At 59.1% G+C, this 26615-nt stretch overlaps 4 protein-coding genes and 1 non-coding gene across 7 annotated transcripts in view; 2 read left to right on the top strand and 3 right to left on the bottom strand.

Annotated features, from left to right (window-relative positions):
- Positions 1-9753, bottom strand: part of ATP6V0D1 (ATPase H+ transporting V0 subunit d1) — a 37426-nt gene extending 27673 nt beyond the window's left edge. Inside the window, exon 1 of the mRNA XM_051629393.1 lies at positions 9585-9753. Coding sequence (XP_051485353.1) covers positions 9585-9714 — 130 coding nt within the window. The 5' untranslated portion in view covers positions 9715-9753. The remainder of the gene's footprint in view (positions 1-9584) is intronic.
- A 937-nt stretch (positions 9754-10690) lies between these two features.
- AGRP (agouti related neuropeptide) lies at positions 10691-13165 on the bottom strand. Its single transcript, XM_051629413.1, has 4 exons — positions 12956-13165; positions 11888-12068; positions 11492-11586; positions 10691-10942 (listed from the first exon to the last, which is right to left on the bottom strand). The coding sequence occupies exons 1-4, from the start codon at positions 13040-13042 to the stop codon at positions 10751-10753; spliced, it is 555 nt and encodes a 184-aa protein (XP_051485373.1). The 5' UTR covers positions 13043-13165; the 3' UTR covers positions 10691-10750.
- A 2908-nt stretch (positions 13166-16073) lies between these two features.
- On the top strand, positions 16074-23601 carry LOC127389080 (SNF-related serine/threonine-protein kinase-like). Its single transcript, XM_051629235.1, is given in 7 exon segments — positions 16074-16233; positions 19206-19815; positions 21163-21304; positions 21416-21628; positions 21735-21881; positions 22038-22122; positions 22124-23601. Coding segments are annotated over 7 exon segments (2064 nt in total). The 5' UTR covers positions 16074-16119; the 3' UTR covers positions 22877-23601.
- Positions 23602-25109: 1508 nt separating this feature from the next.
- Positions 25110-25182, bottom strand: TRNAK-UUU (transfer RNA lysine (anticodon UUU)). Its single transcript has one exon. It is a non-coding gene; the product is annotated as a tRNA-Lys (tRNA).
- A 243-nt stretch (positions 25183-25425) lies between these two features.
- The window catches only part of SETD6 (SET domain containing 6, protein lysine methyltransferase), an 8317-nt gene continuing 7127 nt past the window's right edge, over positions 25426-26615 (top strand). Inside the window, exons 1-2 of one of the 3 annotated variants that reach the window (XM_051629254.1) lie at positions 25426-25572; positions 25652-25866. In XM_051629254.1, coding sequence (XP_051485214.1) covers positions 25685-25866 — 182 coding nt within the window. In that variant the 5' untranslated portion in view covers positions 25426-25572; positions 25652-25684. The remainder of the gene's footprint in view (positions 25573-25651; positions 25867-26615) is intronic. The other 2 variants (XM_051629249.1, XM_051629248.1) reach the window with 2 other exon arrangements.

Raw genomic sequence — 26615 nt, 5'->3', positions numbered from 1 at the left:
GCTTTTCCTGTTACACCCAGATGCTGGATACACGGGCTGGAGAGCATCCTCCACACTAGGCTCCACAAGGAGCTTGGACTGTGCAGTGGGATAGTGTCCTCAGCCCAAAGGGTGGGAGGGTCAAACAGCTTTCAAGCTGACTTTAACTCTTCTGGGTTTCCAAGGAGGTCTGGCAAAGGTGGTTTTTTTAGTTACCAAGATGTTGCCACTGCCAAGTCTCACAGGAAATGCACAGCGGTTATAAAGGGGGGAAGAAAAGGCCAAAGACTTGAACAGCACTCAGTTGCTGTCATGTTTCTCCACAGTTTACAGGAGGGTTTGGTGGTACTCTGACTTTCTGTAAGGAATCCTGGATGCAGCAAAGACAGGTACTTGCCCAACAACACACATCATGGCTGAAACACAGCCAAAGCTTGACCTAGACCTCTGCTCCTCAAAGTCACAGAGTTGTGGGGGTTGAAAGGGACCTCTGGAGATCATCTAGTCCAACCCCCCTGCCAGTGTAGGATCACCTACAGTAGATCCCACATCCATGTGAGTTTGGAATGTCTCCAGAAGAGACTCCATAACTTCTCTGGGCAGCCTGTCCTAGTGCTCTGTTACTCTCACAGTAAAGAAGTTTCTCCAGCTTGTGCCCATTGCCCCTTGTCCTGCCACTGCACACTGCAAAAAACAGAGTGTGCTTCACTCTACTGAAACATCACCAACCTTCAAGGTGGGAAAATGTGGTCTGGAGAACTCAAGACAGCAGAGTTCAGTAAATGAACCTTGCCAGAAAGTCCAGTGTGCCAAAACTTAGTGCCCTTCACCTCCGTTCAGCCTGCAGGGGATTGTTACTGATAGAAATCATGTCCTAAACCCTGCAAACAGCCCAGCTTCCAGGCAGCACCCTGCCTGCAAAGACTTCTCACTCATCTGTTTTGCAATTGCTTGATTTTTTGAAAGCTAAGATATATTTACGGAGGGGAAATCTACCAGAATTACATCTTAATGAGTTGCAGTCCCTCTTCTCAAAGCTCCTGGATTATGAGTTTTGGAAATGAAGTTCTATGTCAGACCAGGTCTTTTACTAGTCTGCTTTTAGCATGGAGCAAAATTTAGCACCTGCTCAATGAATACAGGAAAAAGGGTCGTGGTAGGAGTCTTGCACCCATAAAATCAGGCTGCAAGGGAAGGCAGAGGGGACTGCAGGAGCTACATTCAGGTACCTCCTACTTTCAGTTCTCTGTCATTGTGCAGAGCTCTACTGCACACTAAGCCTGCCCCAAAAGGCATGTGATGTTGTTTTGCAGCTGTACAGGACCTTGGAGAGGAAGCAGCTATTGCACATCCTACCAGGTCTCACTTCAGCAGGGAAGCTTCCAAAGCTTCCAGCTTGCTTCCTCAGCTCCAACTCTGCTCCAGTAAAACCATCAGTTCCTTTTGGTGTCACCATGACCTGAAACTCTGCTCTAACTTCTGAGGCTCCAAGAGACCCGGTGACACAAAAAGCAGAGTTTGCTCTACCACCCAGTTCCAGGAGGTAGGAGCTGCATGGCATTTAGAGTGGAGTCTCTCCTTGTAGCCTCTCTCTCACCAGCTCTGAGCAAGCTCCCATGAGCTGCTTGGCCAGAGCATTTTGTCCTGCTCAGAGTTGCCCCCCCAGCTCCACAGCACAAGATCCAGCACAACATTATGTTGCAACTGGAATAAGGGCCATGTTTATATAACACTTGGAATTCATTTTCAGGGAGAAAGCCAGACACAAACTGCAGGAATGAAACTCTTCTGAATGTCTTAGCATCCAAGCAGACAGAACATATTTTCCAAAAACTGGACTGGATCTATAAACCCTGACTCAATGCATCCCATGGCCTTACATGAGCCTGTCCTTCTCCAGCCACTGAGCTGGTCACTGAGCCTCAGCCAAGGGGGTTTGGGAGTTTTTAGTAGGACCATTCACATGTCAGGCTTCTCAGTTAAAAGCCGACTAATCCCGTGGTTTCACAAATCCACTGCCAAAAGAGCTGTCCCAGTAGCACGGTGACTAATAAATGGACCCACTGCTGAGCAAGCCCCAAGCTCTCCAAAAGTTCAAGTTCCTATTTCCTAACACAAGTTCAGGCCGAGCTGGAGCCGCCCTCTGGCAGCAGCAGCACCTCAGCAGGGGTGGCTGCCAGAGCACCCACACGCTGCCTGTGGATCAGATGCTGGTGCAAACCTTCTGCTGTGCCTCTTCCCCAGCTGCACAGGGGACAGACCTGCACCTAGAGCTCCTCACCACACAGCCTCAACCCAGCCATCACTCCTGAGAGGGACTTTGGCCTGTTTCAGCATCTTCCCAAGCATTTCACACTCTTGAAGAGCCAGACTGAGGCAGCATTTGGCAAGGGAGTGGCTGAATTACCACCAGGCTTTTGTTCTCTCTCCTCCCCCGCAAAAGCTAGTAAATTATGGCCAGGTGACAGTTCCCAGAAAGCTGCCTCGTGCAAGAGCACTATGACTTGTCAGAACGACAGCTTTTTCTGCTGAGCAGTCAAGTAGGGTAGAGCTTGAGATCACCATGACATGGACTTGCAGCCACCTCCTTTCAGCTCTGGGGTTAGGCCCTCTGGTTTCACTGCAGCTGGCTGGACTCACATGAGACAGAAATGCAACTGAAGCTTAATTCAACACAGCCCTGTGCCAACACCACACCTTGACATTCCAGATGGCATTTCTGGCACCTGGGGACAAAAAAAAACACCACCATGCACCAATATAGATTAGGGGTTGACCTGCTAGAAGGCAGCCCCATGGAGAAGGACCTTGGGGTCCTGGTGGACAACAAATGATCCACGGGACAGCAATGTGCCCTCATGACCAAGAAAGCCAACAGTATCCTGGGGTGCATTAAGAACAGTGTGGCCAGCAGGTCAAGGGAGGATCTCCTCCGCCTCTACTCTGCCCTAGTGAGACCACATCTGGAGTGCTGTGTCCAGTTCTGGGCTCCCCAGTTCAAGAGGGACAGGGATTTACTTGAGAGAGTCCAACAGAGGCTATGAGGATGATGAAAGGACTGAACTTACCCACCTTATGAGGAAAGGCTGAGACACCCGGGGCTGTTTAGTCTGGAGAAGACTGAGAGGGGACATGATTAATGTCTATAAATACTTGCAGGGTGTGTGTCAAGAATGGGCCAGTCTCTTTTCAGTGGTGCCTGTGACAGGACAAGGGGAAATGGCACCAAGTGACAACACAGGAAGTTCCACCTCAACAGAGCCCTGGGACAGGCTGCCCAGAAAGGCTGTGGAGTCTCCTTCTCTGAAGACTTTCAAGCCCTGTCTGGACACGTTCCTGTGTGACCTGCCCTGGGGGTTCCTGCTGCAGCAGGGGGGTTGGACTCAATGATCTTCAGAGGTCCCCCTATGATTCTATGATTCCTTGAGGGATTTCAGATTCATGGTAATGCTACTGTCCCCTCCTATGAGTCTGCTCTCTCCTAAGAGGGCATTGAGCCATTTCTCAGCCTTTCAGACATCTGGCAGTCATGAAAGCCTGTCCTGTAAGCCCTACTCAGTGTAACCCATGGCCCCACCAGTTCATAGGTCCAACCCTTCCTCCCTCAGCATCCTCCCAGAACTGCATTGCAGAGCTCTCCATCCAAGTTAGGGGCTCCAGCACTTCAGGCAAGGGCTGACTTGTGCTCTCAGGCACAGACTCAGCTTTCACAACTTCCGAGCTGACATTTTCACACAATTCTCTGCCATACCCTCCACATCTCCCTCCAAAGCAGCTGGGGCCACCCCTGCGTGTATAAAATTAAAGTATCATTTGCCATCTCCCAGGCCCGAGGCAGTGGAGTAGCTGAGGGATTACACAGCAGTCTGCAGATCAGCTCCATGGCCCACGTCTCCCTTCAGAAGGCTGCAGTCACCACCACCTACCTTGTTGCTGTCTGTTTATAGCCACCTCAGACACTCCTGAAGCTGGCCCTCTCAAATCTCACCGGAGAAGCAGGCAGAGACACTTCATTCCCCACAAAATTTAACACCTTTTCTATGGCTGCACACCACTGACAGTGACATGCCACCTCTCCTGGGAGACAGCAGGACACAAACTGTCTTCTCTGGCCCTTTCCCTCATCTGTGTCTCACCTCCAGCTCTTCATCCCTCTGAGACGTTCTCGGCACCAAACAGCAGACTGTGTTTCCAGCCCAGCCCTTCCTGGAGAGGAACTCACCCCCCTCAGGGCTTCAAACCCAGCAGGGCCAGACCTTTTTCTGTAGAAGCCCCTCAACCAGAGGTCCCTTCCCTGATCCAAAGGGCAAAGTAACCCCTCCTCATCTGCCTGCACCTCCAGTGAGCTTCACCCCATGTACTCTTCTTCCTCTAAAAGCAAAGCACACTAAGTCACAGCTGTAATCTCAGGGGTACAGGACACCAGGACATTGGCCCAGCACCTGGTACAGTGGTTTAAGGGAGAGGCAAATGATTCAGAAGCCAAGAGAAAGAGGGCAGAAAGCAGCCTCAGACTACAGGAGCCAACAGCAGAGGAAAAACAACACAAAAAACACCAACAGGCTGCCGAGAGGTACTTCTTGCCAGGAAACCCAGACACCATCATCTTCTAACGAGGGGCAGGACCCAAACAAGAGCTGAAGCTGCACCAGTGCTGAGAAGCTGACCTCAGCTGCTGTTTGAAGTTCAGCGAGGAGAAGCTATGAAGAAGGTCTCTGCCCAGTAAAGGAAGCCAGAACAAACAGCAAAGAGCCTCTGCTGAACCCTGCAGGAAGCCAGAGACCACAGTGTTTGTTTGCCACCATGATTTAGCAGGCCATGGAAGTGCCATCTTCCTTCCAATAAATAATGTTTTCCTTGAGCTTGTTTTAAGAGGACAGCTAATTAGCCAGCCACAGCCAATGGTTATACTGGAGGATGCAGGAAGGACAAAGCACTGAGGCCAGCAGGACAACCTTTGGGCTCCTGCTCTGTTGCTGCACAAGCTGCCAGCATTCATAGGACAGGAATGGTCAGTGCTCTCTCCAGGTATCACTGTTCCCATATGCTCTGCCCCATCTGGCAGATGAAAGGTCTTGGGGACAGGGCCAGTCCTCCTGCACCATCCCAGTAAGGAAGGATCAGCTTTACACAAAGGGCTCCTCCATGTCAGGAGACAGTGTCGCCATCCTGCTTTTGAAAGGTCCCTACCATATTATGGCTTGACCTCTACACCCACCAAGTGTGGGGTTGGGACTGAACCACACTCAGAGTTCCAGATGGATCCAAGCACAGTCACACTTCAGGACTATCAAGTGGCCTCTTCTTGCTTGGTTGTACAAAAGACCAGATCCATTCCCTTCAGATCCAGGAGAATAGCGTGAGCTCCACCATGGAAGGAGGTGTCAAAAGCACTCTTGGAGGCAGCCTGTAGCTCCAGCAGCAACGCAGCTTCTCTACACAAGAGAAGACACACTGCCCACATCACTAAGATGAGAGAGAAGCCCAGCTCCAGCCTTTTGGGCCCCAAATTCCAGGACCACAGTGCTAAAATGGAAGAGAGAAGGGCAGCACGGCCCCCTCCTGCTCTTCTCTCAGCCAAAGGAGATACAGAGAAGACTCAGTATGTAACACCATGAAGCAGAGGTGGCCTGGGACAGAACAAAAACCCCTTGGGACTATGAGAAGAAAAGCAGGCACTGCCCTCAGCAGAAGCCTGGTGCACAGAGGACATGGTCCCCAGCATCCACTTGTTGGGTCAAGAGCCCCCAGCTCTGCTCAGGGAGGTCTTTCCTTTGGGGCATCTAGTTGTCCCACAGTTAGAGAATGGGAAGGCAGACACACTTCCACCCATTTCATCACCTCTCCTCTGTGTGGAGAAACAGGGAAGAGGAGAAGGTGGGGGAGAAGTGGATGACTTTTCAGGGCAGAGGTGTTTAGGACAGCAAGCCTTTAGCAATCCACTGAGCTGACTGGAAGCACCACTTCCCTTCTGGGCAGTGAGGGCTACGCCAAGCAACCCTGGAAATGTTCTTCAGGACTCAAAACCATCCAATTAACCTGGCCAGTGGGTTTATCCCACATCATCCAGCCCTGTTTGGTGCTCACCATGTAATGCTACAGATCAGTTTGACAGACAACAAGGCTCTAGCACATGTGAGGGCACCATTCAGGCAGACCACCGTGCCCTCCAGCTGGCCTGCAGCCCAGCAGTATAGGGCAAGTGTCCTGCAAGTAGGACAAGACCTTCTTGCTTCAAGCTCTCTGATGTCTCACATGCATCCTATAGGTCCATGGACCAAACTGAGCAGATGAGAGAGACCTGCAGCCTTGGAAATCTTTTCTTTCTAAAAGGATCACATGTCTTTGCTTCTTTTCTTCTCCTATTCACCCTTCACCTCCCACATACATCTCTGGGGCTCAGATAGTTACTCTGCTCTTCCCCAAGCTGATGTGACTCGACACCACTACCTTGGGGTTACAAGGACTGAAAAAAGATGAGTTTTCAAGCCTCTGGAAAGCCTCTCCCAACAGAGGCCCACACTAACAAGCTTGAGTCAACTTCCTGCTCCTTATCAGCTGGCCAGCTCACAGCCTCACTGCCCAGCTGGAAGGTGACACATCCTGCTGCAGAATGCCACCACACCAAGCACCTTTCTTGCAGTCACAAGGCAGCAAGAAATGGGTTTTTTACACTGTTGCTGTGGCAGCAAGAGGAACATCTGCAATAGGAGGCTCATGAACACTGACTTGAAGGTAAAGAAATCCTTGTTTCTAAAGAAGATGTATCTGTGCACTTCCCAGGCTCCACATATTTTTGCAGACCAATAGCAAGGCCTGCTGATAACCTGCATTCCAATCCCAGCCTGAACTCTGTTCTTAAAAGCAGCACCATTGTGCAACTGTATCAACAGCTTTTTATCCTCCAGAGGTGACACCAGACCTCTAACAGGCCACCAGGGTTTTTAGGAGCTGGAGGTGGCTCCCCACCGTCACCGAAATTTGGGTGACACAAGTCTGGTTATCCAGGACAGACTCCACTCAGGAACAGATCTATGCTCACACCAAGGAAGCAGAGGAAAACAGCTCCAAGTCCTTCACTGACACCTTGTGTCAGAAGCAGGAATTGGCCAGGAGAGAAGGCCAAGAAGGCTCCGAGCCGGGGTGCACAGCACCCAGGGACCTCTGCCTGAGAAACAACCAAAGCCTGGGACTTTTGCAGCTGAAAGAAGGGATTGAACATAATATTGCCAAGGGTTTCAAGAGAAAGCTGAAGCCAAAACACCTCTCACATCTTCCTCTCAATCCTGGTCACGTTTTCCTGCCCCTTCCTAAAGCCAGCTGAGGAGCTTGCCTGGCTCTTTTTCTAACTCATCAAGAAGCAAGCTCCAGAGCTTCCTTTGCCACCAGACAAGCAAAGCTGACAGAGGATCAAGCAGAAAAGCAGGATCTCTCCCTTCCAGCAGCACTAAGCTGTCAGTCCAAGGCCTGAAACAGAGAATTCAGTTCCTTTGTGCTTCCAGACTGGTCCAAGCACACATGAGGGAGCAGCATTTCAGACCTGGAATGTCCGGCAAGCCACATCAACACCAGCGAGCAGCTGGATGCTGGATTCCCAGGGCCAGCACAGAACAGCCTTCTGAAACTCCTTCAGAGTTTCCCTGTGGCCAAGGTGGTCCTGCATTCCAGGACTGGGACTCACAGCAGAGCCAGACTCACACAAGAGGTGGCAGCAAAGACCAAACAGAAATGCTAGGGAAGAATGTAGGAGTCTTTTGTGCCCCATGACTTATTTTGGCTGCTAACAAGATTTAGTGCAGACCAGCATCGGGGAAGAGAAAGAACACAGGTGAAAAGCCTGTGGAGCACAGAAAACAGACACTGAAATGGGCAAATCAGAACTAAAGAGAAAGAGGAAAGGAATGGTCTGACCACAGACCCATAAAAATGATCAACAGCTACATTCCTTTGGAGGAAAATCCCTCTTACAAGAGCACACTAGTCAGGGGCACAGAGACCCAAGGGGAGGAGGAACAAGGCTGGCAGTGAACCCGGAACAGCCTTGGGGCTCTGGAGGGAGCTTGATAAGGAGCAGAGCAGCAGCCACCAGAGAGTTGTCAAGCATGGGACAGTAATGACACCAAAACAAACACACAGGAACTCCAGACTGACTCATTCCAAAAGCAGAAAAAAACACTCCAAGGGACAGCTAAGTTTACACAGCTTGGTTCAGGAGGCCAAGAAAGGAGAAAAGACACTGCATACACAGAAAGACTAAAAAGAGGAAGTTCTCTGCAGGGAAGGTGACAAAATTCAGAGCATGCTGAGACTTGTGACTAGCAAGACAGCAGAAATACCACCCATCACCCTCTTTCAGGCCCTGGGCTCCACAGCAGGAACAACGGAGAGTGCTGTGAGCAGAGAGCTGCAGAAATGTCTGGCTGAAAAGGGACTTCTGTCCTGAGTAGAAATATCCTGGGTATTTTTTTAAGGCAGAGACTGAAGCACATCGTGGCACTCTGTTCCCATTCTGCTGCTTAACAGTTGCCTGAGCAGCTTCAGGTAACTTACACCTAGGGTTCAGCTGGCCAAGGACCCCTCTAGATTTTCAATATTCATTTAAATTGCTCAACAATGACCACCAAGGTAGAGCTGATGCTTAACTAATATTTTTGGAAGAAAGAATGATCTAATCATTATAATCCCATTGATCAAAACAACTGACATCTCTGGACATGTGTTTCTAACCTATTTCAATAGAGACTTGGTTTTGATCTTTGTGATTTGTGATCCAGGTTCTGGGCACCAGTGAGTGAAAACTGTTAAGCAGGTCACTGATACAGAGGAACAGTTTAGCTCTGACTGATTTAAGATGATGAGCTGATCAGAGGTGATGAGCATCACAGAGCAAAACCTTTACAGCTCTCCAGGTACGGGAGAGCTCACCTAGAAAAGAGACAATGACTGGAAGTGGAAATTAGCCTTAAAATAGGACTCAAGATTACAAGTGAAGGGTAATTCACTGGTGAATTTTCCCAGATCTGCAGTGGAACTTTTCACTAGCAACCTTTCAGTAACAGCAGGTACTTTCCTAGATGACCTGATCCCCTCAAAAAACCGATCACAGGTATCAGGGATTAAGTCAGATCACCCCAATAAGCTTATTTCAGGCCTGAAGAAGGTTTCCTGCACTGCCTGCCATTTAGGAAGTGAAAGCACCGAACAAGACTTGCCAGCAAAGCCTGACCAACCCGCCCGGCTCCCAAACCACGGCCGAACAGGCGCCGCGGCTCTAGGGCCACCTCGAGAAAGCAGCGGGAGCTGAAACCGCCGCCTCAGCTGTTGCCATCCGGCGGCCGGGCTGACGGGGAAACTGAGTCAGCGGAGCCGGGAGGGGAGGGCTGCTCAGCCAGGGGGGGTGAGGAGAGGGCAGCGCCTCCCAACCTCCGCTGCCAGCTCCTTCCGTCCTCCCCAAGCCCCTCACCTCCCCCCGGCCTCTCCAGCCTCCCCTCCCGGGCCATTTCCCCTCAGCCCACCGGCCGGGCCTTCCCCTCAGGATGGAAGTGGGGGGGGGGGGGGGTGTGAAAAATGTCCCACCCGCCTCAGCAGCCCCGCCGACCACTCACCCTCCAGGCTCTCGCACTGCACCAGGTTGACGTAGTCCCCCTGGCGGAGCACGCCAGCTTTGAAACCCCTCACCAAGCCTTCCAGGTAGCCGTTATCCACGTTGAAATACAGCTCCGGGAAAGACGACATGGCGGCCGGCGGCGGCGAGGGGAGGGGCGGCCCGCGTCACGTGACCCGCGAGCGGGAGTGACGCGGGGGCCCCTCCCCTCCCTCCCTGGCCACGCCCCCTTCCCCTCAGGGCGGGAAAGGGCGGGAAGAGCCTGAGGCGATTTGGGGGGGCTGGGGGGGGATGATGATGATGATGGTGGGTCGGGGGGATCCTCAGTGGAATGACAGGCTGTGGAGGGGGGGAATGGGGTGAAGAGAGCCCCGGGGGGGAGAAGGGTTGGAAGGGGATGGTGGATGAGGAGCCCAGAAAAAGCCCACCCTGGGCTGCCTCACCAGCAGAGCGAGCAGCCTGGAGATGGGGGGGGGGGTGGGGGTGGGGGGGGCTGTGCTCTGCTGGGTCCGGTTCTGCAGCCCCCCAAAATAAAGGGGACGTGGAGGTGGTGGAGAGAGGCCGGAGGAGGGCACGGAGATGATGGGAGGGCTGGGGCAGCTCTGCTTTGCAGACAGGCTGGGAGAGTTGGGGTGTTCAGCCTGGAGAAGAGAAGGCTCCAGGGAGACCTGAGAGCAGCTTCCAGGGCCTGAAGGGGCTCCAGGAAAGCTGGGGAGGGGCTTGGGACAAGGGCAGGGAGGGAGAGGACAAGGGGGAAGGGATGAAAACTGGAAGAGGGAGATTGAGGTTGGACATGAGGAGGAAATTCTTTGGTGTGAGAGTGGTGAGAGCCTGGCCCAGGTTGCCCAGGGAAGCTGTGGCTGCCCCATCCCTGGCAGTGTTGAAGGGCAGGTTGGATGGGGCTTGGAGCAACCCGGGCTGGTGGGAGGTGTCCCTGCCCATGCAGGGGGTTGGATCCAGATGATCTTGAAGGTCCCTTCCCACCCAACCCATGCCATGATTCCATGACACAGTGCCCACCTGGATGCAGGAACCCTCATCCCTCTCCCCCGAGATCCCCAGCGGGCGCACAGCCCCCTTCCCGCCATGGCTTTTTGCTAACGGCTGCTTTATTAGAGCTGAGCAGGGGGCGACAGGGGTGGGCAAGGAGCGGGCAGCCCGCTGGCGCTAGTTCTTGCCGCAGGAGACGTTGCTGCTGGTTTTCCTGCAGTAGCAGACGGCGTTGAAGAAGCGGCAGTAGCAGGTGGCACAGGGGTCACAGCAGGGGAGCTGCTGGCCCAGGCAGGACTCCAGGAGACGGACACAGCGGCGAGGGGAGCGCTGCTCTCTGCCCTCAGCTTGGAGCTCTGCGGAGACCCCCTGCCCGAGGGAGGAGGAGGAGGGAGAGGGGAAAGGGTTGGTGCTGAGGCAGCGATGAAGAGAGAGCCGGGGTGGGGGGGGTTGGCTGCTGGAACCTGCTGCTGCCAGCAGTGGGGAATTCTGTCACGCTCAGCTCCGGGCTTGGGCTGTTAAAAATCACCCCTGAGCCCTGTAGGGTCTTGGTGGGCACCGCTGCCTGTTCCGCCACGTCTCAGGGCCTGCATGCACACATTTACTTATGCACACACACGCCTCCTGCCTGGACAGGGGCAACAGGGTCCAAGCCAGGGCAGATTCAGCACTGCCCAGCAAGCTCCTACTCTGTGGAGGCTTCCTGGGCTGCCTTGTGGATAATTAATTAACTGGACACAGGAGTGCAGACTTGAACCACCCTCCTTTCAGCCCCCTGCAGCTCATCCCAACCCTGGCTGCTCCCCAGCAGGTGACAAGCAGATCCTCCTTTCCCGGGGAGGCACAGGGAAGGCTGCTGTGTCCTGAGGCCACCCCCAGCTCTTTGGGGTGTCTGTGGGAAAGCTCGGGGAGCAGTACCTGTGGTTCCACCACGCTGCCTCTCTGCACCAGGTCACCATCAGCTTCTTGGAGCTCCCGGGACATCTGCTCAAACCACAGCCTGGGTGGAGTTCCTGTGAGACATGGAGAGGCTGGACAAGGAGGCTGCTGGGGGGTCTGCCCCCAGTTCTGCTCCCCATGGTCATCTGTCTCTGCCCCCCCCCCCCAAAAAAAGCCCCCCACCATCATTTGGTTTTGTGTGTGTCCCCAAATATAATCCCCCCACGCCAGGCTGCTCTCAGTAACCAGCGACAGGAGAAGCTGCTCTGTCTTAAGGGAACCTCACCCCGGGTTGGGGGAGTCCCCACATCAATTTGGGGGCCCTGGATGTCCCAGCAAGTGGCTGGTGAGGGGACAAGGGGCCACAGGACTCACCAGCCGGCGCTGCAGACACCTCCTTGACTTCCCGCAGCAGGCTGGAGAAGTGACCTCGGTCTGCCCCCTCCATGCCCTTCTGCAGGTGGCCGTGGCCCAGGTCGGCAGCCAGGACGGCCTGGATGCCCTGCAGCAGCCCACAGCACAGCAGCAGCACGTTCAGCATGGTCCTGGGGACAATCTGCACGGAGGGGTCCCACCAGTGTCAGCTCTCCTGCCAGCCCAGCCCCTGCTGCTGTCGCTCCCTGGACAGCGCCGTGTCTGGGCAGCCTCTGCTGGCACAGCCACCACCAGCCCGAGGTCACTGATTGCTCTCTGGGGCTTGAGAACCTTTCTCAGGCCGCCACGAGCCTGGGAGCTTCACCTGGATCCTCCAGAGTGAACACACATGCCATGGGGCACCCCCCCATGAGGTCACATTCTTGTGGTTGCCCAGGGAAGCTGTGGCTGCCCCATCCCTGGCAGTGTTGAAGGGCAGGTTGGATGGGGCTTGGAGCAGCCTGGGCTGGTGGGAGGTGTCCCTGCCCATGCAGGGGGTTGGATCTAGATGATCTTTAAGGTCCCTTCCAACCCAAACCATTCCATGATTCTGTGAAAAACCCACCAACACTTGGCCACCCGACTTCCAGGCAGGAATCGTCGGGATGCAGAGCCTCCACTGTCTGGGACATGGACACCACCATCAGAAGATGCCCCCTCACCAGGGTGCCCTCCCTGCTCACGGAGGGATGCAGCAGAGGGGAGGAAGGTGATGGTGAATCCATAATACCCAGAAGAAGGGGAGGCTGGACTGGAGGGGGCTCAGTGGGAAGGAAGACCACGCTGGGAAGGACTGGGAAGACTGGGCAGATCATGCCCAGAGCTGGGGAACAGCAAGTGCCACAGGGTTGGCCACCTACCCAAGGTCTCCAGCCTTGACTTGGGCAGCCCAGAGCCATGCTGACCCCTCCTCACCTCCCCATCCCCCCCAAAAAAACACCTGGGAGACCCCTCAGTGCCATGGGGAGCCCCACGGCCGGGGGTATCACACCCCAAATGCCCCCAGACCCTTCCCCTGCTGGCACTGACCTCTCTGCGCGGAAGGGACTGGCTGCTCCGCCGAGCTCGCTGGGAGCTCTGCTGCCACTCTCTGCCTCGAGGTCCTCCTCCCCACATGCTTCCCGGGATTTATATCGGCTTGTTATTAATGAAGTGCAGCCACGTGACTCTGCTAACGACCAGGTAGGTGGGCTTCTCTGGGAACAGGGCTTTGTTTGGCCGGAGAGGCAAGGTGTGGGAGGGAAAGCTCCTTCTCTGCTCCCTGCACAGCTGCGGGGAGGAAGTGGTCCCCACTGGCCCCAGACTCCCAGGTTTGGTGGGAGCAACCCCCACCACCCTCCTAGGCTGCTTCCCTTCCCAGCCAGCACTTGAGCCTGAGGGCATCACCCAGTTTCTGGCTAGAGAAATACCAGGGCTGCAGGCTCCTCACCAAAGCTACACCGAGCTCTCTGCTGGTTTCCCAAGGGAATATTGCCCATCCATAGCTCCTGGCAGGAGTCCAGCCATAGTCCAGAGCCTCTCAAGTCCTCCATCACCATTCTTCAGGCTCTCACCTCTGCTAGCTCCATCTCCATTCATGTATCCTTTGGGAAATCTGCAGCTAGCAGCTCTGGAGCCACCATCTCCCTGGAGCCAGGTGCTTTTTAAGCAGCTCCCATGGCTTTGAGAAGCTCCTGAGATCCACCAGGGAAAGAGCCTGGCTGCTCTATTCTCCCCAGCTCCAACCCTGGCCGTCACAGCTCTGTGTGTCTCCTTGAGCTTCTTGCTGCCAAGACCTTTGAGAGCCACTCCAAAACCCCAAGGGAGCTGTTACAGAATTGACTAAATGTTGATGATTTAGAGGGCCTGACCAAGGCAAGGCTTTGAGGAGAAACTGTTCACATAGGAATCATGTTGGGAGGGGGAGTGGGAGGTTGTGTTTGACTTCAGCAGTTACAGAAACCCCAGGTACTAGACAAGGGGTACGTACAAGTAACTAAGGTCTAGTGTTAAATAAAGAGTAAGATATTATGCTTAAGCAGCTACCGTGGAAAGAATAATACAATCATCAATCTTGAATCTATCACAGGGTGGCCCAGGTCACAGTAACCAGTTATACTGCCTGAATGTCCCCTTTCCCCATCCCAACCTGGTCTGAACATCAAGGACCTCAGTGCCATGGGGTCTAGCCAGTGTGGTTGGTGGTGTTTGGTCATAGGCTGGAGTTGAGGATCTTCAAGCTCTTTTCCAGCCTTGGTGGTTCTGTGACCTAAAACCAAGAGGGTGAGCAATGATTTTTGTTAGAAATTAGTAGGTATGAGGTTATCTACCTCGAAAGATCCTAAGGGGAGGCGATCAATGTAAAGGTTAAACTTCATGAGCAACCAAAAGCGAGAGCTCTGTGCATTTTGACGCTAAATAATTGAAACAACAGGAACATTTGAAAAAACCTGTTGCTTGTAATGCAACTCAGGATACGCTAGGAGGAGTGATCCCCCGTCTCCTGGGCGCGCTAGGGCAGTGTCTGCTTATCCCCATCCCATCGGTGTCGATTAAGTTATTTTCGCCATATTTGGTGGCAGAGCCAGAGGCAGCCCCAGGCAGCGTGTCACTGGGCAGGCACTGCTGGAGGTGGCATCTCTGCAGCCTCTCACCAGCCAGGGCTGCAGGGGACATGTCCTGGCTGCTGCATCCCAGCCCAGCATGACCCTGTGCTTCCTTCCTCAGCTGAGGGCTTTCAAGGAGCAAAGGACAACGTGGACAACAGGCCCAAGAGGGTACGGACCCACAGCTTGGGTGCAGCACCCAGCACCCCCTCAGGAGAAGGACAAGGTCAGACTAGAGAGGTGGAGGGAGCTGCTGCTCATGGGGCCTCCACTGTGACCTCCTTGGCTCCTTTTGGGAATCCCCGTGTCCGTGGGTGGCTTCAGCCCTGCAAGGAAATGGGGGGATAAGACATGGGAGGGGTTCAGGGCTGGAAACACTCAGCACCCGGCCAGGACAGCCCTGCACAGCACCCAGCAGGGACCCCCTGCACAGCACCCAGCCGGGACACCCCTGCACAGCACCCAGCCGGGACACCCCTGCACAGCACCCAGCAGGGACACCCCTGCACAGCACCCAGCTGGGACCCCCTGCACAGCACCCAGCTGGGACACCCGTGCACAGCACCCAGCCGGGACACTCCTGCACAGCACCCAGCCGGGACACTCCTGCACAGCACCCAGCCGGGACCCCCTGCACAGCACCCACCTGGGACACCCCTGCACAGCACCCAGCCAGGGACCCCCTGCACAGCACCCAGCCGGGACACCCCTGCACAGCACCCAGCAGGGACACCCCTGCACAGCACCCAGCAGGGACACCCCTGCACAGCACCCAGCTGGGACCCCCGGGACCCCCTGCACAGCACCCAGCCAGGACAGCCCTGCACAGCACCCAGCCGGGACCCCCACCCCCAGCACCCCACTGCCTCCTGCACCCACACGCCTGGGCAAAGCCTCCTCCTGCACTGCAGACAGCTTCAGCACCCCCCCCCCTAATTCCCATTCCCAGAACCTGGGTACCCCATCCAGCCCCCTTCTCCTCCCAGCTCCTCCACCCCCAACCCAGGCGTGGGGTCCCCGGCCCGTGCTTGGCCCCACCACCCCAGGACCCCCGCTGACCAGGGGCTGTTCGCAGCCTGCGGGGAGGGGGGGGGGGAGGCGGATTTCTGGGAAGCCATTAGCGGCAACGGAGGCGGCCGAGCTCGGAGCTCGTTCACCTGCCGCTCCGCTTTGTGCCCGTCCCCGCGGCCGGTAACGAGCTAAACGAGGTTGCCGGGCCGCTTCCAGGAAAAAAAGGGCTGGGAACAGGTCGGGGGGGGGAGGCGCCAGGGCTGCACCCCCGGCTCGCTGCTCCTCTGGGGCAGCACCGAGAAGCACCGAGCCGGGGTCGCGGGTGGTCGCGGGTGGGCAGGAGGAGCCCGACCCACAGAGCCTGCCCCACGGGCTCGCCCTCCCTTCCTGGAAGCGGCCCAGCCGGCTCATTTAGCTCATTAGCCACCCTCGTTCCCGCTAATCCCCGCCCGCTCCCCACCAAAACAGGGACCGGCGTGGGCTGAGGGACCCGCTCGGCGGCTGCCGAAACGCGGGGGGGGGTTGGGTGGGGGGTGGGTGGGGGAAAGCAGCGCTGCCCGCGGATTCCTACCCGCCCCCCAACCCCCGGGAGGTGCGATGAGCATCGCCCCGGTCTCAGCCCCGCTCCGGGGCCCTTTAAGGCGCGAGCTCGGGGCCGCCCTGACGTCAGCGGGCGGGCGCGCCCGGAGCCGCAGCCCCGCTCAGCTCCCGGTGAGCGCGGCCCCGCCGGGGGGGGGGGGAGGGGGGGGGCTGGAGGGGGGTGTCTGGGGGGGTGGGGGCGATGGGGAGTGGATGGGAGGAGATTTGGGGTGTCCGGGGTGCTGGGGGATGGGAGGCTGGAGGGGGTGGGGGGGTGGAGGGGGTGTCTGGGGTGCTGGAGGTGGGAGGATGGGGGTGAGAGGGGTGCTGGGGAGGGGAGAGTATTGGGGTACACGGGGTGCTGGAGATCTGGAGGTGGGGGTATTGGGGGGTGACAGGGGTGCTGGAGATCTGGAGGTGGGGGTATTGGGGGGGGTGACATGGGTGCTGGAGATCTGGAGGTGGGAGTACTGGGGGTACCCAGGGTGTTGGGACCTAGAGGTAGGGTATGGGGGAGCCTAGGGTGATGGGGGATTGGAGGTGTGTTTTTGGGGTAGCCAAGGTGCTGGAGACCTGGAGGTGGGGGTATTGGGGGTGACAGGGGTGCTGGAGACCTGGAGGTGGGGGTATTGGGGGGTGACAGGGGTGCTGGAGATCTGGAGGTGGGGGTATTGGGGGGGTGACATGGGTGCTGGAGACCTGGAGCTGGGGGTATTGGGGGTGACAGGGGTGCTGGAGATCTGGAGGTGGGGGTATTGGGGGGTGACAGGGGTGCTGGAGACCTGGAGGTGGGGGTATTGGGAGGTGACAGGGGTGCTGGAGACCTGGAGGTGGGGGTATTGGGGGTGACAGGGGTGCTGGAGATCTGGAGGTGGGGGTATTGGGGGGGGTGACATGGGTGCTGGAGATCTGGAGGTGGGGGTATTGGGGGTGACATGGGTGCTGGAGATCTGGAGGTGGGGGTATTGGGGGTGACAGGGGTGCTGGAAATCTGGAGGTGGGGGTATTGGGGGGTGACAGGGGTGCTGGAGACCTGGAGGTGGGGGTATTGGGGGTGACAGGGGTGCTGGAGACCTGGAGGTGGGGGTATTGGGAGGTGACAGGGGTGCTGGAGACCTGGAGGTGGGGGTATTGGGGGGTGACAGGGGTGCTGGAGATCTGGAGGTGGGGGTATTGGGGGGGTGACAGGGGTGCTGGAGACCTGGAGGTGGGGGTATTGGGGGGTGACAGGGGTGCTGGAGACCTGGAGGTGGGGGTATTGGGGGTACCCAGGGTGTTGGGATCATGGGGACCTAGAGGTAGGGTATGGGGGAGCCCAGGGTGATGGGGGATTGGAGGTGTGTTTTTGGGGTAGCCAAGGTGCTGGAGACCTGGAGGTGGGGGTATTGGGGGTGACAGGGGTGCTGGAGACCTGGAGGTGGGGGTATTGGGGGGGTGACATGGGTGCTGGAGACCTGGAGCTGGGGGTATTGGGGGTGACAGGGGTGCTGGAGATCTGGAGGTGGGGGTATTGGGGATGACAGGGGTGCTGGAGATCTGGAGGTGGGGGTATTGGGGGTGACAGGGGTGCTGGAAATCTGGAGGTGGGGGTATTGGGGATGACAGGGGTGCTGGAGATCTGGAGGTGGGGGTATTGGGGGGTGACAGGGGTGCTGGAGATCTGGAGGTGGGGGTATTGGGGGTGACAGGGGTGCTGGAGACCTGGAGGTGGGGATATTGGGGGGTGATATGGGTGCTGGAGGTCTGGAGGTGGGGGTATTGGGGGTGACAGGGGTGCTGGAGATCTGGAGGTGGGGGTATTGGGGGGTGACAGGGGTGCTGGAGACCTGGAGGTGGGGGGTATTGTGGGTGACAGGGGTGCTGGAGATCTGGAGGTGGGGGTATTGGGGGGTGACAGGGGTGCTGGAGACCTGGAGGTGGGGGTATTGGGGGTGACAGGGGTGCTGGAGGTCTGGAGGTGGGGGGTATTGGGGGGGTGACAGGGGTGCTGGAGACCTGGAGGTGGGGGTATTGGGGGGTGACAGGGGTGCTGGAGACCTGGAGGTGGGGGTATTGTGGGTGACAGGGGTGCTGGAGATCTGGAGGTGGGGGTATTGGGGGGTGACAGGGGTGCTGGAGACCTGGAGGTGGGGGTATTGGGGTGACAGGGGTGCTGGAGGTCTGGAGGTGGGGGTATTGGGGGGGTGACAGGGTGCTGGAGACCTGGAGGTGGGGGTATTGGGGGGTGACAGGGGTGCTGGAGACCTGGAGGTGGGGGTATTGTGGGTGACAGGGGTGCTGGAGACCTGGAGGTGGGTGTATTGGGGGGTGACAGGGGTGCTGGAGACCTGGAGGTGGGGGTATTGGGGGTGACAGGGGTGCTGGAGACCTGGAGGTGGGGGTATTGGGGGTGACAGGGGTGCTGGAGACCTGGAGGTGGGGGTATTGGGGGTGACAGGGGTGCTGGAGGTCTGGAGGTGGGGGTATTGGGAGGTGACAGGGGTGCTGGAGGTCTGGAGGTGGAGGTATTGGGGGGTGACAGGGGTGCTGGAGATCTGGAGGTGGGGGTATTGGGGGTGACAGGGGTGCTGGAGATCTGGAGGTGGGGGTATTGGGGGTGACAGGGGTGCTGGAGATCTGGAGGTGGGGGTGTTGGGGGTGACAGGGGTGTTGGGATCATGGGGACCTAGAGGTAGGGTATGGGGGAGCCCAGGGTGATGGGGGATTGGAGGTGTGTTTTTGGGGTAGCCAAGGTGCTGGAGACATGGAGTTGGGGATATTGGGGTGCCTGGGGTGCTGCGGACTTGGGTGTGGGAATCAGGATTCCGGGGGGTGCTGTGGGGCACGGGGGTGCCCAGGGTGCTGGGGACTGAGGGCGTCGGGGTACTGAGGTTGCATGGGGGGTACTGGGCAACCCAAGCTGAGGAGTGGAGGTGGGAGTTCTGGGATGTCCAGGGTGCTGGGGGGACATCCCTAGATATCCCCTAGGACATCTTGGGATGCTGGGAAGCGGCAGGTGCAGGGGATGCTGGGGACTCCGCTCTCCTGCTGGTGTCCGTGGGAGGTGTCCCCCTGCCCCAAATGCTCATCACCCCCCACCCTCCCTCCCTCCCTCCCTCCCCCAGCACCCGCTGCCCACCCTGAGCTGTGCCATGGCCCAGGGCTGCGGGGAGGGGCAGATCGCGGGGCTGTACGACCTGCAGCGCACGCTGGGCAAGGGCCACTTTGCGGTGGTGAAGCTGGCGCGGCACGTCTTCACCGGGCAGCGCGTGGCCGTCAAGGTGATCGACAAGAGCAAGCTGGCCGGGGGGGCGGCGGGGCAGCTGCTGCAGGAGGTGTGCTGCATGAAGCTGGTCCAGCACCCCAACGTGGTGCGCCTCTACGAGGTGATCGACACCCACGCCAAGCTCTACCTCATCCTGGAGCTGGGCGACGGCGGCGACATGTTCGACCACATCATGCGGCACGAGGGCGGGCTGGCCGAGGCCAGGGCCAAGCACTACTTCGCCCAGATCGTCCACGCCATCTCCTACTGCCACAAGCTCCACGTGGTGCACCGTGACCTCAAGCCCGAGAACGTGGTCTTCTTCCAGGAGCAAGGGGTGGTCAAGCTCACCGACTTCGGCTTCAGCAACCGCTTCCAGCCCGGCGAGATGCTCACCACCAGCTGCGGCTCGCTGGCCTACTCGGCACCTGAGATCCTGCTGGGGGACGAGTATGATGCCCCAGCTGTTGGTAAGGGCTGGTGCTCAACCCTCAGGAGATGCCTCCTGTGTGTCCCTTGCCTGGACTGTGGTCCTGCCAGCCAGGTGCCACCTTCCTTTTGGCCCCTGCACCGGGAGCGCCAGTGCCCCGGTGGCATCGCTGTCCCCACAGGGAGGAATCCTGTCCCTTGAGTGCTCGCCCACCCTGGCACAGGGTGGTCCTCCCTGAGATCCCACAGAGCGATGGTTTGTGCCAGGAAGATGACCAAGCAGGCTGTGAGCCCGGGGTGGGTGCAGCTGTCGGAGAGCTGGCACGAGGGGTTCTTGTGTGTGTGTGGGGGTGATGGCGGAAGGAAACCCGCTCGGGATGTTGGTGTTTGGGTGGAGGAGCTCCCAAAGTTTCCTTTGCTGCATCCCCGCCCTGAAAACCACTTCCTCTCTGTGGTTCCCAGTGCCTCTCCTCCCCTGGCCAGGGCGTACAGGAGCTGGGGAGCCTGCCCTGGGGTGTGGGGAGCCAGGCTGGGGGCACCAAGAGGCTCTGCTAGGACAGCAGGGACAGGGGGAGGGAAGTGGGACCTGAGCCAGCTCTGCTGGAATTTGGGGCAGGAGGATTTAGCAAAACAAAACACTTCAAGGAAAAAGCTCAGCCTTGGCTCAGGGAAAAGGCAGCTCTGGAGCTGGATAGAAAAATAAGCTGGTGGCTTTGCAAAGGGGAATGAAGGGAGAAGAGCAGCACAGATGAGACATGTTCCAACACAGGCACTTGACTTAAGAAGCTGAAGGTATTGAGAGCCCCGGGGTGTGCTCAGCATCCTAGAAAAAGTGCTTCCATGGAGAGTTTATGTGCTGGTCAGGAGGGGCTGGTGAAGGTGCTGCTGGCTCAGTCCCTGTCCCCAGGGCAGTGCAGCCATCCTGCTGGTGCCTGAGTGGCTGGAGAGCTCAGACCTGTGCTGTGTGCCCTGTCCCATCACCCTGGTGTCCCTGCTGGCACAGCCCAGTGCCAGGATGGTTGTGGTGGGATCTGGGAACCGGGAAGCTGAGGAATAAAGTGAAATGGTGCCACAGGTGGGTGACCAGGGGGGGACAGAGCTCGGGCCTGTCCCCTCTAGGGGAACCTAAGACTTAGGTGCTTTGGTCAAGATTGAGACCTGCTTGGATGTGAGGGTGGGCAAGGCCCTTCCCCACATTGATGGGGCCAGGATCTCCTAGTCCACAGGGCAGGACCTGGGAGCCATTACCTCCAAGGAGCATCCCAGCCAGCCCTGGTCTCTGCTGGATCAGCAGTGGGGGCTGGGGGGGGGGGGGGGGGGGGGGGGGGGGGGGGCGGTTCCCCTTGGGGTCACCCCCACGATGGGCCCAAACCTGCTGCTTCTTGCAGACATCTGGAGCCTGGGGGTCATCCTCTACATGCTGGTGTGTGGCCACCCCCCCTTCCAGGAGGCCAACGACAGCGAGACCCTAACCATGATCATGGACTGTCGTTACACCGTCCCCCCGCACGTCTCGGCGGAGTGCGCTGAGTAAGCAGCACCCCCAGACCCTCCCTCCCCACCCCAACCTGGGAGCTAAAGGCGGGAAATGGGGGCAAATCTGCCGAGTTTGGGGTTTTCACACCCCCCCCACCCCCACAGTCTGATCTCCAGGATGCTGCAGCGGGACCCCAAGCAACGAGCCTCCCTGGAGCAGATCGAGGCCCACGCGTGGCTGCAGGGGGTGGACCCGTCCCCCGCCAGCCGCTGCCGCCTGCCCCTCACCTCCCACAAACGCCTCTCCCAGGAGGAGCACGAGATCATCCTGCGGGCCATGACCTGCGGGAACATCGCTGACCGGGACGCCATCCAGGAGTGAGTTGTGGGGAGGGATGTTTCCAAGGTGGGAGCCCCCCCCCCCCCACCCCAGGAGAGGCTTTGTTTTGGGGGGGGGGGATCCCTCTGAGCCGGTGCCGCGCAGGGCGCTGGAGGCCGATCGCTACAACCACATCACGGCCACCTACTTCCTGCTGGCTGAGAGGATGCTGCGGGAGAAGCAGGAGAAGCAGGAGAAGCAGGGCCACCACCTCAGCCTCGTCTACAACCTGGCCAAGGAGGTACAGAGCAGGTGAGCAGCACCCCCCTGCTTCCGCTGTGTCCCCCCGCATCATCCCACGGCAACCCCCCCCTCGCCTCACAGCACCTCCGATCCTGGCTGGTCCCTGGTTCTCTACCTCGGGATGTCGGGCTGGAAACCAACACCTCCAATCCTTCCTTGTTTCAGGACCAACTTATCAGGCACGTTCAGCCCGCTGGGCAGCCCTGCTGGCATCTCACCCTTCACGGAGGTGCCAGATGGCCTCGCTGGGGGGGGCCCGGCTGCCCTCCCTGCCCAGCAGAGGGGACACCCGGCAGCCCCCGGGGAGCCTGCTGAAGGTCCCAGCTGTAGACACCACCATCACCAAGAGCACCCCGGCCCTGCAGCAGATCTGCGAGGAGGAAGAGGAGGAGGAGGAGGAGGAAGAAGGCAGGCCCAGCGCCATGGAGAGGAAGAGCAGCTCGCTGAACCAGGAGCAGATGGGAGCCTTCCTGCGCGCCCGCGGGGAGGTCTGGGGGCCGGGGGCTGAGCTGGGGGGCCGGGGTGGGCGCCCGGGGGCAGCCTGGGTGGGGAAGGGCCTGAGCCGGGGTCCCCTGGTGATGTGGGGGGATGGAGCTGAGCCCCCCAGGAGGGAGGAGGACACAGATCCTGGAGGCTCCTCAGCAGAGCCCCCAGGGGAACGGGGAGCCACCCCGCCAGCCCAGAGCGGCTCTGCTGGGGTCCCATGGGTGCGGGGGGCAGAGATGGCCCCTGTCACCCTCCCCAGCCCCACGGACAAGTCCCCAGAGCAGGGAGCATCTACCAGCCCGTCCCAGCAGTCGGGGGAGAGCTCAGGCCTGGGGGGCACCGAGGGGGGCACGGAGAACGTGATCAAGCTGGACCCTGGCAAGAGCAAGGGGGGCAGCCTGCGGGACAGGCTCCTGCAGTTCCCACTCTGTGAGAAAGCCCTGGCCTTCAAACTCCAGCCAGGCTCCAAGGAGAACCTCCTCTCCCTGGGGCAGTTCAACTGCTGCCACGTCATCTAATCCCCCCCGGGGTGAGGGTCCCAGAGGGTGCTGCCCCCTCCCCACCCCCCACACCTGCTTTGTCACCCGTGGTGGCCACCCAACCAGCACCCACCCTGGGCACCCACTGCAGTGCCTGGGGCCAGGCTGGCACAGACCTCCCCAGGCTGGGGCTGCCTGGGGTGGGGGGGTGGGTGAGTTGAGTTGGGGTCCATCCCCACCCACCCCACATCTCCCCAGCCCCCCCGGGGGTGACGGAGGGGGGGGGCAGCTCCACGGCCCCGCCGAGGTTGGACGCCGCGGGTTTTTTTTAAAAACGACTAGAAAGAATTTTTTTAAATAGTCTATTTTAATGTAACGAAATAGAGATTGCTATATCCCCCCCCCCCTAACCCCTCCCGGGGATGGCAGCACCCCCAGAGCCCCCCAGGGCCCCCCCAGGGCCAGCCTGTCCTGCCCGTGGTGGCCGTGGGGCCAGCACTTGCCTGCCTGCAGCCCCCCTGCCATCCATGCCCTCCCCCCCCTGCCTCCCCGAGGCTGGGGCCTGGCACAGCCCTGCCCGTGGCTCTGCCTGACCCTAACCCTCCCCCCCCCCCCCCCAAATCAGCTTCCTATTTATTAATCACCTCTTTGTTTTCTTGCTGGCAAGAAATGAAGGGCGGTGTCGCGGGCCGGAGCTCGGCCCGAGCCGCGCGGAAGGGCTGGGAGCAAAGCTCGTCGGGCCAATAAAAGGAGCTCGTGGGTCACTGGGGGTGTCTGGAATGGAAAAAAACATCACCCTCCTGCACCCCGGGGTGGTTGGGGGGGTCGTGGGGTGGGCACAGGGTGAAACGGGGTCCTGCTTTCCCTGCGCGGGGCTGGGCTGGCTCTGCCTGGCCGGCATTCCCAGCCACTGGCAAATCCGCATCCTGGGGGAGGGGGGAAGCAGCCCCCACAGCCCTTCCCGGGGGAGTGGGGTTTGGGGGTGGAGGTAGGGGGGGGGTGTCTGCAGCTGCCCCGCAAGGTAGAGTGGGGTTCAGCACCTGGATGGGCTCCAAAAGGGAGCTGGGGGGGGCAGGGGGTAGTAAGGATGGGGATGGGGAGCAAGGGGAAGGAGGATGGGGGAGCAAGGGGAAGGGATGGGGAGCAAGGGGAAGGGGGATGGGGTGCAAGGGGAAGGGGAGCAAGAGAAGGGATGGGGAGCAAGGGCAAGGGGATGGGGAGCAGAGGAAGGGGAGCAAGGGGAAAGGAAGGGGAGCAAGGGCAGGGGAGCAAGAGAAGGGATGGGGAGCAAGGGCAGGGGGATGGGGAGCAGAGGAAGGGGAGCAAGGGGAAGGGAAGGGGAGCAAGGGCAGGGGAGCAAGAGAAGGGATGGGGAGCAAGGGGAAGGGATGGGGGAGCAAGAGAAGGGGAGCAAGGGGAAGGGGAGCAAGGGGAAGGGGAGCAAGGGGAAGGGATGGGGAGCAGGGGAAGGGGGATGGGGAGCAGGGGAAGGGGGATGGGGAGCAAGGGGCAGGGGGATGGGGAGCAAGGGGCAGGGGGATGGGGGAGCAAGGGGAAGGGGGATGGGGGAGCAAGGGGAAGGGATGGGGAGCAAGGGCAGGGGGATGGGGAGCAAGGGGAAGGGGGATGGGGAGCAAGGGGAAGGGGAGCAAGAGAAGGGATGGGGAGCAAGGGCAGGGGGATGGGGAGCAAGGAGAAGGGAAGGGGAGGAAGGGGAAGGGAAGGGGAGCAAGAGAAGGGATGGGGAGCAAGAGAAGGGATGGGGAGCAAGGGCAGGGGGATGGGGAGCAAGGGGCAGAGGAGCAAGGGGAAGGGGAGCAAGGGGAAGGGATGGGGAGCAAGGGGAAGGGATGGGGAGCAAGGGCAGGGTGGGGAACAGCCGAAGGTGCAAGGAGAGCCTAGGGCAGGCCAAGGGTATGGCTGGGGGTCCCACCATATATCTGCCCCCAGTAGCTCCATGTTCAGCCCCTAGGGTGGGAGCAACAAGCCCCCCCCCCCTTCTCTTCCCCAGCCCTGGCCCCTTTCCCACCAGCTCTGCTGTGTTTCTCTCTTCCATCCATCCTGTTTCTCCCTGGTTTTGTGTGTACCTCCATATCACACCTGTCCTCTTCATCCCACGCGGGATCCTTCCCTCTGGGACACTGGGAGAAGAGGATGCTGCTGGGATGGAGCAGGTCCTGGAAAGATCCGTGTGGGAAAAGAAGCAAGAGCTCTTGTGACTCCCACCAGGCTTCATGTTCTTGCCCTTGGTCTCTTAAATGAGAAGAGTCTTCGCCTGAACAGGGGCTTGAACCCTGGACCCTCAGATTAAAAGTCTGATGCTCTCCCAGCTGAGCTATCCAGGCTTCTGGAGGGAATTTTGGGGGGGGTTCAGGACAGGCAGGGAGGACCCCCCAACACTGCAGCACTGGTGGGACAACCTGGGGACTCCTTGGAGCTCCCCCACACTGCTCCAGCCAGGCCACCTCAGGGGAGACATCATCCCACCAGGAGCACCCCAGGACCCTGCCCTGGGACCCCCTTCCTCAGGCCAGGAGGGGGGGGGCAAAGGGACAGCCCAGACCCATGGATGAGGGGGGCTCTTCCAACCCCTCCTGGGCACTAATGAGCTTCATTAAGAGCAACGAGCCAGGCCACCTGCCCTCCCTCCTGCTGGGATCAATCAGCTGAGGGAACAGAAGGCAGCAGTGACTTGGGAAAGGCTTGGAAGGGGGAGCAGAGCTTGGCACCTACAGGCAGGTGTTTGGGGGGGGGGAGGGGGTGGATATGCTGACTAAGGAAGGCCAGGAGCTTAATTATCCCGATTAATTACAGCCTGCCCCCCTTGGTGCACCAAGGCACAGCCCCATGGACCCAAGTGGGGACCCTCAGCCCTGGGGACAAGCCCCCCAGAGGTGCAGACAGAGGCTCCAGGGGGCACCTGCAGCCCACCGAGGTGATGCCTGGATCCCAGAGAGACCACAAGGACCCAGAGCCCCTCAGAGAGGCGACCTGAGGCACCAGGACCACCCCCCCCCAAAAAAAAAGAGGTGCTGTAAACCCCCCCAGGCTTCTCAGAAGGGGGGGCGTGAGACCCAACGACCCTCAGGGAATCCTCACATCTATCAGGAGACCCCTGTGAGGCCCCAGAGCCTCTGGAGAGGCATCTGGGATCAGAGCAGCCCCCCCAAGGCTGCCAGACAGGCACCAAGAGACCACCAGGCCAGGCAGAGCAGCCCCCCCGGAACACCCAGACCCCTTGGGGAGGCACACAGAGACACCCCCAAAGAGGCACAGAGAGACCCCCCCCCCCCACATCCCTCAGAGCAGCACCCTGACACCCCCAGCTCCCCAGAGCAACCTTCTGAGGTCCCCAAGCTCCTCAGAGAGGCACACAGAGACCCCCAGACCCCTCAGAGCCCCCTCTGACGCCCCCACACCCCTCAGAGTGACCCCCAGACCCCCTGACACCCCCAGACCCTTCAGAGCCCCCCCTGACACCCCCCGACCCTTCAGAGTGACCCCCTGACACCCCCAGACCTTTCAGAGCCCCCTCTGACACCCCCAGACCCCTCAGAGTGACCCCCTGACACCCCCAGACCCTTCAGAGCCCCCCCTGACACCCCCCGACCCTTCAGAGTGACCCCCTGACACCCCCAGACCTTTCAGAGCCCCCTCTGACACCCCCAGACCCCTCAGAGTGACCCCCTGACTACCCCAGACCCTTCAGAGCCCCCCCGACACCCCCAGACCCTTCAGAGTGACCCCCTGACACCCCCAGACCCTTCAGAGCCCCCCT

Source organism: Apus apus, chromosome 11 (assembly GCF_020740795.1).
Source record: "Apus apus isolate bApuApu2 chromosome 11, bApuApu2.pri.cur, whole genome shotgun sequence".
NCBI lineage: Eukaryota > Metazoa > Chordata > Aves > Apodiformes > Apodidae > Apus > Apus apus.
The sequence above is the reverse complement of the archived record's forward strand: the minus strand, read 5'-3'. Positions and strand labels throughout refer to the sequence as shown.